Raw genomic sequence first — 16,428 nt, forward strand, 5'->3', positions numbered from 1 at the left:
TAATTTTCTTTCAATTTTAAAAGCCATAAATTGTGAATATTAGCTCTTTAAAATTTTAGTCAAAACAAATGTTTTCTGAGACTAATGTCTGAACCAGTCATACGATCATGGGTCATAATTCCACGCTATCTTTTACACGAGCTTTATGATCTCGATGAAAAACAAAAATTAAGCTCGTTAACTCAAGACTTTCGTACTTATATATTAGTGAACATTTTCAGTTTATATAAAATATATCTATAATTATATTTATCTTGCTGAATGCTTACACTGAGTACATATTGATACATTACATTATTAGCATACAAAAGAATCAAAAGAAAAGGAATCTATTCTTTCTTCTTCCAATTATTATAGTTATTGACTGAATAAGGAGAAAAGAGAAACAAAGACAAAAACAAGAAGAATGCTGGTAATATTCCTCCTGTTACTCATGATTGCTCTCCTGCTTTTGTTTATTCCACTATATATGAATAAATACGAAAATGGCTCAAGAGTATACTGACCGATTTGATTGATCAATCAAACCTAAAGACGTTGTTGTTGTTGTTTTTTGCTGCTGATGCTTCTACCTAGCTACTGGAGCAAGAGAAAGACATTGGTATCTGCTTGAAGTTCGAAACATCGAATAACTCCATGAACCTTTGATCTGAAACTCTAGCTTTAGCCGCTGCAAATCGCTGGTACTCGTCGAATATTGATGTCAAGCACCATTTCTGGAGTTTCCTCATGCACCCAACAAGACACCCTGTCCGATGCTGCACAATCAATCATCAATAAACCAATGTTTTGAGTAAAAAAACGAAGATATGATAGTCTCTAAGGAGATATAGCTTGCTTTTCAAAATTTTACATACCTTTCCTCGGTTGCAATGAATCAGAAGTGGATGGTTCTTCTCGTCTGAAAAGTTAAAATAAGATGACAAAATGTTTAGATACAAATTAAAAAAAAGACATGTTTTTTTTTACTTCAGTATATCTTTTAGGGCTTTTTATGATTCGTACCGAGAAGGACTTTAAGTGCTTCACGGATTTTATGATCTGGGATATTTACAAATGGTTCCTGTAAAAATGAGGAAAATATATTTCACACTATCAGTACCTTAGAAAGTCATTAGTCTAATAAGCCAAGCCTTACACATAAGCCATAGAATTATCCAAATTATAATGAAATGTCGGCTATATTAATTCGTTCTTCTAGACTTAAACTGACAGAAAGCAGGACTGGTTTGGCTATTCCATAGAGTAGTATTGTAAAAGAGCTGTGGAGTATATATACATTATGTCTTCATATATTAAAAGTTAGGCATGCACAGCCAAAGATACGCACGAGATCATCGAGGGTCCATCAAAAGCAACCAATTATGAAAACGAAAATTATTTCTTATGAAGACTAGCTAGCTAGAGAGTTGTCACACCCAACATATGGAATGAATCTTAGTCAATAAAAAGATTGTAACAAGAGAAACGCAACAAAGAAAATATGTGAATGTAGAATATCCAGTACCCATCTAGCCAAATCACTCCAACGATATAATACGAGAAATAGCCACTTTACCTAATTATTAGTCTAAAAGCTTAATTTAAACACAAGGCTGAGTTTGTGGGAGAGAGAGTACGACAACATCATATTGCCACAAGTATATTTAATATCAGTTTATAAAGATGGTCTAGATAAAAATAACAAAACCTTCCGCCCCATCACAAGTTTGTTTCAACAAAGTAGCATGTATGATTGCTTCTTATGGCTGCGCTCGGAATGTAAAAAGTTACGACAAAGGAACCTAGTTAACGACTCTACTCTCAAGTTTTTTTTGTTACTACCTCCCTTTACCAACATTTCCCTGAAACGAAAATTAAGTCATTTTACCCAAAGATAAGCCACACAAAAACATAGAGTAGATCAACCTCAGGTAGGTAGGTATTCAATAAACTAAACAATCACTTTCACACTTCCAACTTTGGTTAGATACATACCTACCACCAGTTGATAAGTGGATAATTTTAACCATTAACAAATTTTTCCCAAGTCACTTTCTCCTAGTTTTCACCACCAAAACCAAAAAGCTTGAGGTATATTGTCTACTTCAACTACAACTTGTGCTGCCTCAAGAAACACTTTTTTCGTTCTTTTTCTCAAGATTACATAAGATACCATTCATGCGTGCAAAGTGCACGCGCAACTAACATGAACCAAGAAAACCGTATCAATAGAAACACACAAAAGAAAGTAAACACTTTCGAGTAGTGGATCTCTGACAACAATTGTATCAAGCAGCTCAGCATTTTCTTGACGCAGCCCATTATCAATTTTTTTTATATATACAAGTTTATAAAGAACCAAGTGGTGGTATAAGTCATGTAAGGCAAGAAGACACAAACAGTGGGACCATGAAGTAAATGGTTAGGGACGGAGCCAAGAAAGCATCCTTCGGAAAAAAACATTAAAGATTGGTGTACGCTTTTCTTGGAAGGTCATATATAATAAGAGATATGGATTATAATAATCTCTTAAAAAAGGTTCCAAGACAAAAATCCACACATGAAATGCCATTTTTCTAGTCTAAATCATAAGTAACATGACAAAGATAATGACCACTCTGATGTAAACATGAAACTAAGTGATGAGACAAGCTTAAAGAACATTTAAGCAGCATTAATCAATTCAAATTGTGATTAGAAACCATCTTCCATATAGTACTCAGATTAATACCGAAGTTTTCGAATTTGCATTTGTATAGGAACCCTCTTTCTGACACTTAGAGTTCCAAAGATGCAACCAAACCTCGTTCTCTAATCCTGGGGGACACTGCACATTTTTTTAAGATACAAATTTTCATTTCCTCTTCAATATTCAGGGTTTATACAACAATTAAAAGCCGAAAAATTAGAATAACAAAGCAAGACAATGATCAAGCAAATATAAATGGACATTTAGTAGCAAGAAAGTGCCAATTTAAAATAAAATAAAATAAGCAAAAGGAGACACAAACCTTGTAGCCTTTAATGCCAAACTGAAATAGCTTAATTCCATTAGATTTGAGGAACTGCATGTTGTTCTCTGGATACGCATCTGGACACAAAGATCTTTCACACAAACAATAAAAAGACAAAAACCCTAAAAATCAGCAATTCTGATGTTTTCTATATAGAAGATACACTCAACTAATCTAAATGCTTACATGATTGAGCGAAGACCAAGAGTCTTGAGGAATGAGAAGTTAGACACGTCCGGGAATCCAGACCGGAAGATACCGTTGTCGACCATCGCGAAGTTCAACGGAGGAATCAAGTTAAGTTCCTCGCCCGCGGCGGAAACCTCTACCAATGGTGTAGCAAAAGCATCAGCCAATGGCGGCGGCGGAGATACGTTGCTCTGGTCAACCTTAGCTACTTCGATCGACTGAAAGACCTCGCTTCCATCATCTTCTTCCTCCTCAGCTTTGGTAAACTTGTTCATCGTCTTCTCAATTAGTTTCATCCTCAAAAAGAAAGAGTTCTTGATCGGAGATTAGTTCTCTCAAAAGTGTTTGAATCAGGTCAAGATCTCTCTTTAAATTGTCTTTTGTGATTTCTTGGTTGGTTGGTTAATGGAGAAGTAATGGAGATGGTCGTTATGGATCGACGACCTTGTTGCTTTATATAGACACGCCATTGTTTGTAGAGAGATAGAAACTTAGGTTGTGACTTTTTATTTGAGAGAATAAGAAAAAGTTAAGAAATCTTTGTAGGAGATGATGAATGAGACTTACGTTTTTTTTCCAATTAATTATGTTTTAAAAATATTAATGCATGATGTAAATATTTAACATTACTTTTTCAAGTGAAAAAGCATACGCACTGTATAGTAAAGTTCTACATTTTTTATTTGGAGATAGATAATATGACAAAATCGTTTAACAAGTTAAGTTGAATTTTCGTGTGTACATTTTAATAAATACTATATTATCTTACTCGATAACGCATTAAATTGCTGACAATAACATATGTATATTTTTATATACTGTGAATCTTTGACAAAAGAAAACGTATACAGTGAGACATTATACAATTAAATTTGCAATAAAATGTAATAAAAAAGGGATGTTGTGGTAATGGTTCGCGGACGTATCTAGGTCAGTTCTAATAGGACCCGACCTGATCATGTCAGTATTTTATTGCTTCTATCAATCTCCTCAATGGATACCTCGTTTAAATATATAGTGGTAACACATTAAACGGTAAGGATTAAAGAGTAAAGATGTATCATTTATTTTATACAATAGAAAGAATTAACTAGAGCACCGAAAACGATATTACTATTATTTTATACCGTTATTTCTTATCAAACTATTTTTAAATGTTTTATTTATTTATTAGCGCTAATTTTTATCTTTTACTTTATGTATATATCCGTTTTAAGTTACATTATATAGTACCAGCTGTATATTTTATCAGATGCATAGCTGTCTATTTTTCCAAATTAACATATACTATGTCAGTTGAAAAAAAACATATACTATCTCTCAGTATATTCTTTTACATAAAATAGTTATGATAGATTAATGACTTTTGATTCATGTATTTTTACATTTCCAAATTACAATCATTTCATGTTATAGTTTAATTATGCATAGATGTTAGTAGCCAGTGTCACTATTTTAAAGTCTAGCGTTTGGGTACCCATTAATTTTTATTTGAGTTTGTTCAAGTTTCGGATTATTAGAGCATACATTTAAGCACTATTCGGGTACTTATACACAATAACTGGGGTTAAGTTTAGGTTTGTGTACTTGTTTTTGTTATCTAAAAGTATATTAAAATTCTAAAATTAGTTAAAAACCTCAAAGATCCAAAAGAAAAAAAATTAGAACAACATATAAATTTGAAAATCTGTGATAGATACTATATACATTAATTGAGTATATAAGTTACATATTTATGTTTTAACTCATTTTAGGTGCTTAATACATGTTTTAGATTGTATTCGTATTTTAACTCATTTGAAGTACTTAATACATGTTTTAGATACTCATTTTAGATATCAATGAAAATTTGAGTATTTTTAAGTACTTAATCGGTTTGGATTTAACTTCGGTATGTTTTCTGAGTTTTTAAGCAAAATCTATTTAAATATATATATTGAATTTAGTTTGGTTTGGATCTATTTTTTCTTGGTTCGGTTTTGGGTCAGTATTCGGATTCCACTTTTTTCCACCCCTAGTTTACTATTCTCTCTGTTTCCGAAAGTAAGATTTTCTAAAGTGTTCATGCGTATTAAGAATTTAATAAATATTTATAATTTAATTTTTTTTACTTTATTATACACTTTCCATTAACTTTTTACCAATAAAATTTAATCAATTCAAATGTTTTTATTTAATGTATCTTAAAAATATAAAAATGTACCTTAAACATATAGAAAATCTATCTTTGTGGAACAAAAAAAAATCTAAAACATCTTACTTTCGGGAACGGAGAGAGTATTGTTTTGCATAAATGAAATGTAATATATATTGAAAATAACCGATCGTCTGTAATTTAGTTGTATCAGTATTATTACCTCTAGTAATGTGTGTGTAAAGACAATATATATAAAGAATAATTACGATATGTAAATTACTACAAACCGAATTATTATAATAACAAAAGCTAAAAATTAATTATGAAATGTTCCTACTATTTGAAGTAGTTCATGTAGATTGTAAAGCAACAAGACATCTATAGAAGACTGAACGAACTCTCATGACCAATCAAAAAGTTGTGCTCAAAAGAGTTTGTGCAGTTTTCTTTGTTTACATACCTTACATTATATCCCTTACTAAATTTGTAACAATATTAGATCAATGTTCATGTGTTCGTATATAATGGACAAGCACAATAACTTATTAATCAAACTTTGACAGCCTGCTGCAACCTGCAACATTGTATGTAAACAAAAGTTCAAACTCCGAAACTATAAACTTCTGGTTGGGTTCAGTCAGCGATCGAATGTGTTTCAACTTCAATGTTGAGATAATATTGTATTGAGTAGTTATCTGAGTCATTTGTCATCCACGTCACGTTATTTCTTCTACAACATAAATGGAAAGAAAGCCGCTGTCAAAAAAGAAAAAAAACTGGAACTAATGCCAAACAATTTCTTAATATATACAGAAATATACTATAATAATTAGAGAATCTTTTGCTATTTAACAACTGAATTTGACCATAATGAGCTAATAAATGTAAATTAAAATTAAAAAATATTCTTTCCGTTTTTTAATATAAGTCGTTTAAGAATTGTACACATAGATTAAGAAATCATTAATTTTTTATATTTTCTAAACAAAAACATCATTAATTATTTACATAACCACAAATTAACTTATAATAAAATAAAAAGTATATTATCATTGGTCATATAACATTAAATGTTAATAAATTTTATACAGAAAACCGAAAACGTCGTATATTTAGAACATAAATTTTTTTGTAAAACGATTTATTTAAAAAAAAACAGAGAGGGTATAGTTTACCGGTGACGAAGATAGAAAGTTGATTTAGATTATTGTTATACTTTTTTGCCAACAAGTTTTGTTATATTTAGAAGACCAATTAGAGACAAATGTTGGAAATGAGGAGAAACATTAGTATAATTCGGTTTCTTTTTCGTCGTTTCGCTCAAAAAATAAATACATAACAATAAAAATCAAAATGAAATAAATGAAATGAAAAAACTAATGGGAAATTGAAAAGGCACATTCTGTGGAATATTCTTCAGATATGGAAAAGGTTATTGCGCCCCGAGCTGAGCTGGGCTCCACATACCGTAAAGAGCTCACCGTGTCAAGAATGTACTGTCAAACCCTAATTTTTGAATTTATTATTTTGTTATAACTAACTCTTGTGTTAATTCGCAGTTTACGTATTTAACATTAGTTCCGCTGCTGCTTCGATAAACTTGTAGTCATGCAACTGAATATTGGTGTAAATTATGTAGTCTTTGGGCCATTTTAACCTCACATCTTTAGAGCATCTCCAAAAGACATTCTATAACTTCAAATATGAAATTTTTTGCTCTCAAAAAAAAAAACTTCAAAACTTCAAATTTGAAATTTTGAAAAGTGAAACTCTATATTTGAAGTTTCACTATTCAAAACTTCAAATTTGAAGTTTCATATTTTTATTTGCATTTTGGTTCCTACAATCACACACCACCTTTGTTATAATTTATAAATATTTTCCTGTTTATTGTTTTAATCCTTAAAAAAATTATATATCATAAACATTTTTAATTTTGTTTACAGATTTTAAATTTTACACATAAAATTAAATAAAACTTTAAAATAAGATTTAAAATATTTTAAGCTAGATTTAGACAACAATAATATACAAAACAAAACTTAACAAAAAGATTTTTAAAAATTACATGAAGACATAAATATTACTCAAATTTAAATATTATAAGTTTACAACAACACTAATAGTCAGGTAAGTTTGATCCGGAACATTCAAAATTTTTAAATATTGTCCAAATTTTTTTGTGTAACTGAAGATGGTTGTTGTTGTTGTTTTGATGTCTTTTTCGTACAATTCTTTCTTGTTTATATCAAATATATTCACGAGTATTAACATAATCGAAAATAAATTAGCCTTTTAGCAATATTTTATGTTTCTCTTTTACTTTCTTGTTCTGATCTAATATATTTACAAGTATCAATATTACCCGATTTCAACAACTTTTAGTTTGTAATCTACAAAGTAAAAATGAAGAGAGTCATTTTTACTTCGAAATGCACTAATAGATCATATATGCATTACGAAAATTATTTTATGAAATAATATGATATTTTGTTTTAAGTTTAATATTAATTAAGTTATTTTTATTTAAATTTTTATATTTTATTAATTAATATTGTTGTAATATGTTTATATATGTGCTAGTTATTTACAAAAGTTTTATGAATTTAAATTAGTTATGATAAATGTAAGGACTATATTATAAAATATAAATAGTTTTGAAGTTGAGTTTGAAGGTTTACTTTTGGAGAAGAACACTTTTAAACTTTAAATATAGAGTTTTGGAAACTTTAAAATAGAGTTCATTTTTGGAGATGCTCTTAATCCCTTTCTTATTAAAGGAGGAACATTCAAAGAAATAAACTTTGGCCTCATGTGTTTATTACATGAGTGCCATTTCCTATGTGTCATCACCTCATGCATTTTCATTAATTTTTTCAAAAAACCCTTTGTTCCCTAGAATAATTACAACCAAATGCCATTGGTCATATACATTATACTATATGCTTACAATTACAATCCAATTTGAAAAAAACGGGCATTTATGACAGTCAGAATATTAACTCTGTTGTAAAAGGCAACAAAATAAGTTTGACATCTATCAAATCGTTTTATGAACATTTTTGTTTACGTGAATTATAATGCAAGATTTTATGAACATTTTTAAACTAAGATCAAATCATATTATAATGCAACGTTTTATGAACATTTTTGAAACCGAGTCAACATTTTATGAACATTCTTATGCAACATTTTATGAACATTTTTTAATTAATATCAAATTTCTTTATAATGCAACTAAAGAAACAAGAATAATTTTAAGAACAATTTTCTGCTTATTTTAGGAACACGTATTATAATCCAACGTTTTATGAACATATTTTTCAACGTTAATTATAATGCAACATTTTTCTCAACGTTGGAAAAAAAAATTAAACGTTACGGATATCAAATATATTTTGGTTATTTGGTCAAAAGAAAAAAGAAACACAATTGAATTTCAAGTAACTCGATTCAAACTCGATATTTCAAATTACAACCTACGCTTAATTGGTCAAAATATTAAGGAAACACAAGAATATTCAAAACATATAAAAGGAAACAAAATTCAATTGTGTTGAAATACTTACCTTAATCGAAAATATAATATTTCACTCAATATTTTTGCGTGACCATCACGGATCTTATAATACCTATTTCACGAAAACGCATCACTTCCATTTCTTATTATTTGAGGAGTATTTTTATTAATTAACCTCATTCTCATATGTGATTAACATTCATATAAAAATGTTGTCTCCGATATATGTTGCTCTTCCTATATAAACATGAGTTTTGTATATCGAAGACAACATATTCATTAATTTTTTGTGCATATTAATCCATGAAGTTTTGGTATTAAACGTTTTATATTATAAATCAAAAGAATATATTTACCTTGTATCTACTTTTATATGAATATGAAAATTCTACTTCTATAATTTTTTTAGGAATGAGTAAATTATTTCCATTAATATCAATGATTCGATTATTCAAAAGTTACATAATTCAAGTAAATAAATAGGGAATCAACCCAAGAATTTAAATTTCAGTAAATAAAATCAACCCAAGATATTAAATAATTACTGTTTTGATGGCATTTGAATATCAAATCCAATAGATCTTGATTTCTATATTTAATTGATTCCTTTTGCTAATTTAAATTTGACCGTAATTCACGTAATAGCCAAAAAATAGGAAACTGATATATGCAATCTTCATAACGCATTTTGGTTTCGGTTAATATAGGAAAGTTACTATAAATTTATTTTAAATTCTCATGGCTAATTAAAAATCACACGCAAAATTTTAGGGATTTACTTGAGAAACATTATTAAACAAGTTTTTTTAAAAAATTTAAAAAAATATAACCAATTACACAAGTTTTAAATTATTCATATAGATTTACTTCCATAAAATTTACTTCAATTACACCTAACCAATTACACAAGTTATTTTTAAAAAATATCGAAGCTTATCTTCTATAAACATGCACAATATCCTTCAATCTTTCGTTATATAACATGAAATATTTATGACTATAAATTTTGCCTTTCTAATATTTATAAATTAAAAGTTTTAATCTCTATTTAGTCCGCAATTTATTTAAATGCTTGGCTTGGTTTCCTATTTATTTACTTGAATTTAAATTCTTCGATTGATTCCCTATTTATTTACTTGAATTATATAACTTTTGAATAATCGAATCGCTAAATTAATGAAAATAACTTACTAATTTAATTGATTTCTTTCGCTAATTTAAATTTGACCGTAATTTATGCAATAGCCAAAAAATAGAAAACTGATATATGCAAACGCATTTTGATTTCGATTAATAAAGGAAAGTTACTATAAATTTATTTAAATTCACATGGCTAATTAAAAATCACACATGAAATTTGAGGGATTTACTTGAGAAACATTATTAAACAAGTTTAAAATAAAAAATAAAAAATCTAACCAATTACACAAGTTGTAAATTATTATTATAGATTTACTTTCATAAAATTTACTCCAATTACACCTAACCAATTACACAAGTTAAAAAAAAATCAAAACTTATCTTTTATAAACATGCACAATGTCCTTCAATCTTTCATTATATAACATGAAATATTTGTGATTATAACTTTTATCTTTCTAATATTTATAGATTAAAAATTATAATCTTTATTTAATCTATTCACTCCGCGCATGGCGCGGATACCACCTAGTGTACTATATATCTGAACCATTTTTGTGAATTCATTTTTTGGTCAGTTTCCTATCTAAAAAACTCATAAAACAAGGTTATTAAATTAAGGTAAAAAGGTCCATAATACAACAAACCATTTAAGACAAAACGTTCACCAAAAAAAAAGTTGTCGATTTACTTTCAACATCACTATGAATTAAACATGCATATATATCTGTATGCGTTTTTAACCAAACAATTTTATGTCAAAAAAGCCAAGCAATTTTAAACGTTGATTTATATACACGCCTCCAACCAATCAAAAACAGGTTTTGTATTTCCATTTCTAATCGGAACGCAACATGCTGAAACAAAGATTCTCAGCCTCATCTAACCGTTTTGGAAGTTGGATAAGCGCGATCCAGTTTAAAAAATATAACTTCTATAAATAGAAATGAGATCTAACACTACTAAAAGCCCGATAACAGAGCTTCTGAGTGTGTCCACGTTGGAGTGAAAAATCCACCAATAATATTACAGCATTCGTCCATGTCATCATCGATTTGGTTTGATTGGGCTTCATCTGAGTTTGGTCTGTTTGGTCTCCAGTTTAAAGCCCAAATTCATTTCTGTCTTGATAGCAATTGTTAGTCGTAAGTCGTAACCCTACCTACCTCTGTTCGTCTCTTACGTTTCAGCTTCTACAAACTTCGATTTCTTTTCTCTCCGGAACCGTTTCAACCAATTACTTTACCACTAGCTGTTCTAATCAAAACTTTTGCTTGATCTCATTCCCATTCAATGAATTCCTTTCACCTTCCTTTCTATTCGTCTATTTATAAAGCTCTTCTCATATCATATGTCTCAGTTAAAATTGATAAGATTCTCTTAGATATTTATCTTGATGGAACCCAGAGGCAGCTCTACAGACTCCACCGACCGGAAGACGAACAAGAAGACCGTCTCATCCTCCGCGACTGCCAAACCAGACTGAAAGTCCACTGCTTCCATTACTGATTCATCCCGTTAATCCTTTTATTAAATCCATCAACCACGATCTAGCCTTCAATGCAAGTTTCTTTTGTGAGAAGCGGTGTATCAGCGAGTATATAAAGGTATCCTTGCTCCTCTCTAATCCATATTCTCAATCTTTCTTAGTAGACTTATTCTCCTGAAATGGCTAACTCGAATTTTTTTTTATTCTCAATCAGAAGCTGCGTTTCTCTGGGAGACCAGGAATGTCAGGCGGTGGAGATATTGTGACGTTAAATAGTTCCAGCAAGCTTCTCTATATTTCTTCTTTCTGATAGTTTTCAACCTCTGTTTCATGCGAACATATGCAGGCCACCATTAATTCTAACCGACGACTTGCTCTCAGCATTCAGCATGTATATTCTGTTTCGTTTATGTGAGATGTTTTCATATTCACTTTTTTTTTTTTGGATTTTCACTCCTTTTGTTTATGTATTGCAGTCAATCTTCATAAAAGCCACTGTGTACAAGTATCTTATCAAGGCGGGTTCAATTTATTCCATAAGCGGTTTTGCTGTGACTCAGAGCAATCTGAACCTTAAGTTGTCCGTCTCTCCTCTATCGATTTGACTCCACCGTTGAATTTCGTCTCCACTGTCGAGGTGCGTCTCATCAGATTCTGGGAGGCTCTCCCTTGCTCTTTTATACTACTCTACCAGCAACATGATTGTCCATTGTAATCGGTTTCTATCTGAAGTTTGTCTTTGAACTTTGATTTTTTTTATGAAGATAAAATGGAGAGATTGCACGAAAGATACGTTTCTTCAAAAACCAAATGTCAAAAAAGTTGGAGTATCTCCCAAAGAGTTCATAGACAAAGAAGTTTAAATGGATTTGGATGATGTTAAGGTGAACCCCTATGCTTGCTTTTTAAAATTTCTTGGACTGCTATTGCTTCCCATCATCCCTGGACTTGATTTCCTTCTTTCCCCTTTTCAGGTCGAGTGTGGGGAGCCAGAAGCTGAACTTTACGTAATCAAGGCTATTAATAAAATGCTGCAACGCTCTTACAATTAACTTGTGGATTTTAGGTCTCTTAGCAACTGTTCTTATACAGGTGAATCTGCATCTTGGTTTAGGTCTCAGTCTTTATTTCAGCTCTCACAATAAGCGTAGGAGAGAGATAGAGAGAGTACTAATCATATTGACATCGCTGCAATAGCCCTATCAACAGTAGGATCCTTAGTGTCTTACATGGTAACTCTTGCAAAGGTTTATTGTTACGTTCAAGACCAATGTTACCGCTGAGAGAGCAGAGACTTTGCTCTATTGTTATTGTCTCAAACATCGTTAGATGAATTCAAGATTCTGTAAATAAGGTTAACAAACAGAAAGCAAAGTTTTTAAGTTTGATTGTAATAAGTACTAAACACTAACCAGAGTAATATTATTGATGTTGTGTTTGCAGGATGTTATAAAAGCTAGGATGGAGAGCTGTTCAAGAGTGCTTCAAGGTTTAGCTTTCAACACTGTTGTGTGAAATGATGCTGTTATCTTTGTAGACAAAAGTATGAGACGTACTGAATGACTTCTTATAGGTTTTACACGTAGTGAATGACTTCTTATAGGTTTTAGTTTTACGGTTTACTTCTATGTTTGTTCTTTTCCTTCTGTTCTCTTATATCTCATGTAAAATTAGTCAGATAAAAACCAATGTAAAATCTAGAAATAATGTATTTTTTTTGCTCAAGTTCTTTATATAGTAAGCAAAGAAAGAAGAATGTTCATCAAGAAAAAAAATTACATTATAAATCTCAATGTGGATAATAATATTAGTAATCCAATTAGTTATCTAATTTCTGATTCAATATTATATAAAACCAATTACGTCAGGGTGGTGTGGCCAAACTACACCAAACTACAAAATCTGAAAAGGCCACAGACTAATAGACTTCATGTTTCATTCGTGTGATGTTCTCCTGAGTTATAGATTGCTTATACATACTTCTCTTACTCTCTTTCTTAAGTTAATCAATAAAAAGAGATGAAGCTGGAAAAAATATGAAGCTGCTGGTTGAGCTGCAGAAACAAGATGTACAACTTGAGAGGAGAAGACGCATAATGTAAGAGGTGTATCAACAAAAGATGTGACTGAGTTGCAGAGATATAAATCTTAATATAAATTTGGCAATTCGTGAAAAATTCGTGTTTTTTTTGGCCGAATTCTCAAATTTGAAATAAACATAAAATTAAGATAAAAAAAATTTTGTTTATCTAAAATTATTTTAAATATTATATATATATATACATATATACTTAAAATTATAATCTTAGATAATTTTTCCTATCTATTTATTTTGGTTAAATATATTAAATTAATTGTATAAATTAATAAATTTTTGATATAAGAATTATATAATTATCAGAACTAAAACTAAACAGTATTAATGAAATTTGTAGACATATAAGAGAATTTTAATTTTAAATTTGTTTAAAAATCATAGAAACTTTTTGAAAATTTTAGTGATAAGGTTTTTATGGTTATTACTATATTCTAAAAAGTTGCCAAAAATAAATACCAATATTAAATATAATATATGTGTTATTACCATATTCTAAGAAGTTACAAAAATATAAATCAGCATTAAATATAATTGTACATGTCATATTTAGCTCTAAGTCATGTCATCAATTTAGTAACTATGTCATCTTTTTTTTTGGTGAAATTGATTTTTGAGATGGCATATGACAAATCACTTCTCAAATCTAGCCTAGGGTATATTTATATAAATAAATCATATTTATAGTTAAAAAGTGTTTATTTATATTGCATTACATAAATTAGTAAAGTGAATTTCAGCAAAAAAAATTAGTAAAGTGAATCATTTGAAGCACACAAATAATTTTATTTATATGATTAGTATATATCTTTAGTATTTTTTTTTTCTGAAATATATAGGTTTTTTTTTTTGAAACAAACCAAAATAAGCTAAATACAGATCTATAAATGGGTTTTCAATAAATACACAAATACAATTAGATAACTAAATAAACACAATCCCAATATAAAAATATTAGCAAACTAAAAGATATATAAAAATAATGAGCCAGTTTTTAAATAAGTATATCGACAGAATAATAAATTTCAACGAGTAAGCCTTCCAAACTGAAAATTAACTAAGCAGTTTTCATTAATTGAGTAAAAATTTATAATACCATTATTTGATTGTAGTCAAGTTACAACAAATAATAAACTGTAATTACAAAAAAAAATAGTGAGATGGCGACGACGACGCGCTGTTGAAATCATCTCCGACGACTAAGGAAACTGTAATTCTTACTGTCGACAAAACGAGCTGTTAATCGGTACGTTTCAATCTTCTTATCAATAGTTTTTGAAGAAAACTGTAATTCTTCTTTGTTGTATGAATCCAATATGAAGTGAAGAATCAGAATTACAAAATAGAAATTTCAGGAAGATTTCCTTTACGACTTATGGATAAAGATGAACTCATAATTACCTTACTTTTTGGAGAAAAAAAAATAGATTAGTTTCTAAATAAAAATTTCAAATTTTGTTCTTTCTATACAATGTCCACATGGTACTTAATAGTATAAGTATGTTCTTTAAATAAAATATCAACTTAACTAAATGTTTAAATTCCAAATAAATTAACTTTTTCGACTAATGACTTTTTATTCTACTTTTGTTGTACATTAGTCACAACCACTTATGTTATTCCACTTTGGACTAATCAATTACAAAATAAAGTAATACACTATTGTTGCTAACCAATGATAAATATATCGAAAAAATATTTTTTTAAAAAAATATTTTCACTTATATATTTTTGAACATATTTTTAACTAAAAATATTAAATAAATTGTAAATTCATGTAAAATTTAAAAATTACAAACCCACAACTCAAAATATTACAAACCACAAATAACGCACCCAGTGTGAGATCAATATTTTGTAAAAGAAAACAAGATGAAGATCATTAGAAGCCCTCACAGCATATCAATGCCATATTCCTTTAATATAAAAACAACTATTGGTTTTTTGGACAACGAAAACAACTATTGAAAACAATCAAAAGATATCTTATCACACATAATCTCTTCTCATCTAAAATTTTCTATAAGACAAAAAATATTATCATAAACATTTCTTTCAAATACAAATCTAAAACAAAAATCACCAAATTATACAAAAAGTGATCACTTAGATCACAAATAAAATCTTCAACCGCCTTCGTTCCCATGAGAGTAAGTAAAATTTAATATTCAGAATCTCATTCAAGATGTTCTTAGTGGTTATTTATCTAATAATTCACATTTATCTGCTATGCAGTGTTCTAGCTACCAACATCAAAGCTAAAACTTATTCCCTGATGATGGATATCTCACTATTTCCAAGTTTGTCTACCTATACTATAAATTAAGTAAATTGATTTATATTACTAAGTTATGTTCACTGATTTATTTTAAAATAATTTCAGGCTCTCCAACTCAAAAGGATCCCATTACATCTACACGCCCTCTTCGTCAAAAAATCCACCATCTTATCTATGATTTTCTGTTTTAAGACTTTAGTACCTACTCTTAATAATGATAATAATTTTCCTCTGGTTTTAAACATTATTTATACCAAATTTTTATTTTACAAATGATCTACTGTATCCGGGACAGCCACAAAAGTTTGACAAATCAAACAATAAACAGCTCGAACATCATCACATATGCGTTGGAATTTAAATATCTCATCATTTTAATTTTCTTACCTTTTATATAAATAATCCCATAGTCTAATCATATACACAATATATTTGAACTAATTTTCCGCGCGTAGCGCGGACAAAGACTCTAGTAGTTATAATAATGATATCATGAGACTATACAACTGATAGAAATAATAATATTATGGCTTTGTCAAAAAAAACATTATGTAAAATAAAATAACAAAATTTTTGTTAAAAAT

At 29.1% G+C, this 16,428-nt stretch overlaps 1 protein-coding gene and 1 long non-coding RNA gene across 3 annotated transcripts; one reads left to right on the plus strand and one right to left on the minus strand.

Moving 5' to 3' along the window:
• Nucleotides 1-221: 221 nt before the first annotated feature.
• LOC106451276 (tyrosine-protein phosphatase DSP2) lies at nt 222-3,738 on the minus strand. Of its 2 annotated transcripts, XM_013893181.3 has the most exons (6): nt 3,183-3,731; nt 2,994-3,087; nt 2,714-2,809; nt 1,006-1,063; nt 858-901; nt 222-758 (listed from the first exon to the last, which is right to left on the minus strand). In XM_013893181.3, exons 1-6 carry the CDS (start codon nt 3,479-3,481, stop codon nt 573-575), a joined length of 777 nt encoding a protein of 258 aa, XP_013748635.2. In that variant the 5' UTR covers nt 3,482-3,731; the 3' UTR covers nt 222-572. The 2 variants fall into 2 exon arrangements, with proteins under 2 accessions (XP_013748635.2, XP_013748636.2); XM_013893182.3 differs by lacking the exon at nt 2,714-2,809 and having other exon boundaries at nt 3,183-3,738.
• A 7,336-nt stretch (nt 3,739-11,074) lies between these two features.
• On the plus strand, nt 11,075-13,196 carry LOC125609373. Its single transcript, XR_007339690.1, has 6 exons — nt 11,075-11,589; nt 11,686-11,862; nt 11,948-12,108; nt 12,236-12,355; nt 12,446-12,825; nt 12,915-13,196. It is a non-coding gene; the product is annotated as an uncharacterized LOC125609373 (long non-coding RNA).
• Nucleotides 13,197-16,428: the final 3,232 nt, after the last annotated feature.

This window comes from Brassica napus, chromosome A5, assembly GCF_020379485.1.
Source record: "Brassica napus cultivar Da-Ae chromosome A5, Da-Ae, whole genome shotgun sequence".
Lineage (NCBI taxonomy): Eukaryota > Viridiplantae > Streptophyta > Magnoliopsida > Brassicales > Brassicaceae > Brassica > Brassica napus.

Coding starts and splice junctions, on each gene's coding strand:
- LOC106451276 (XM_013893181.3), bottom strand. CDS start 3,481: ATGAAACTAATTGAGAAGACGATGAACAAGTTTACCAAAGCTGAGGAG. Junction 2,810..2,993: donor TTGGCATTAAAGGCTACAAG/GTTTGTGTCTCC, acceptor AAAAATGTGCAG/TGTCCCCCAGGATTAGAGAA. Junction 902..1,005: donor AGCACTTAAAGTCCTTCTCG/GTACGAATCATA, acceptor TTAACTTTTCAG/ACGAGAAGAACCATCCACTT.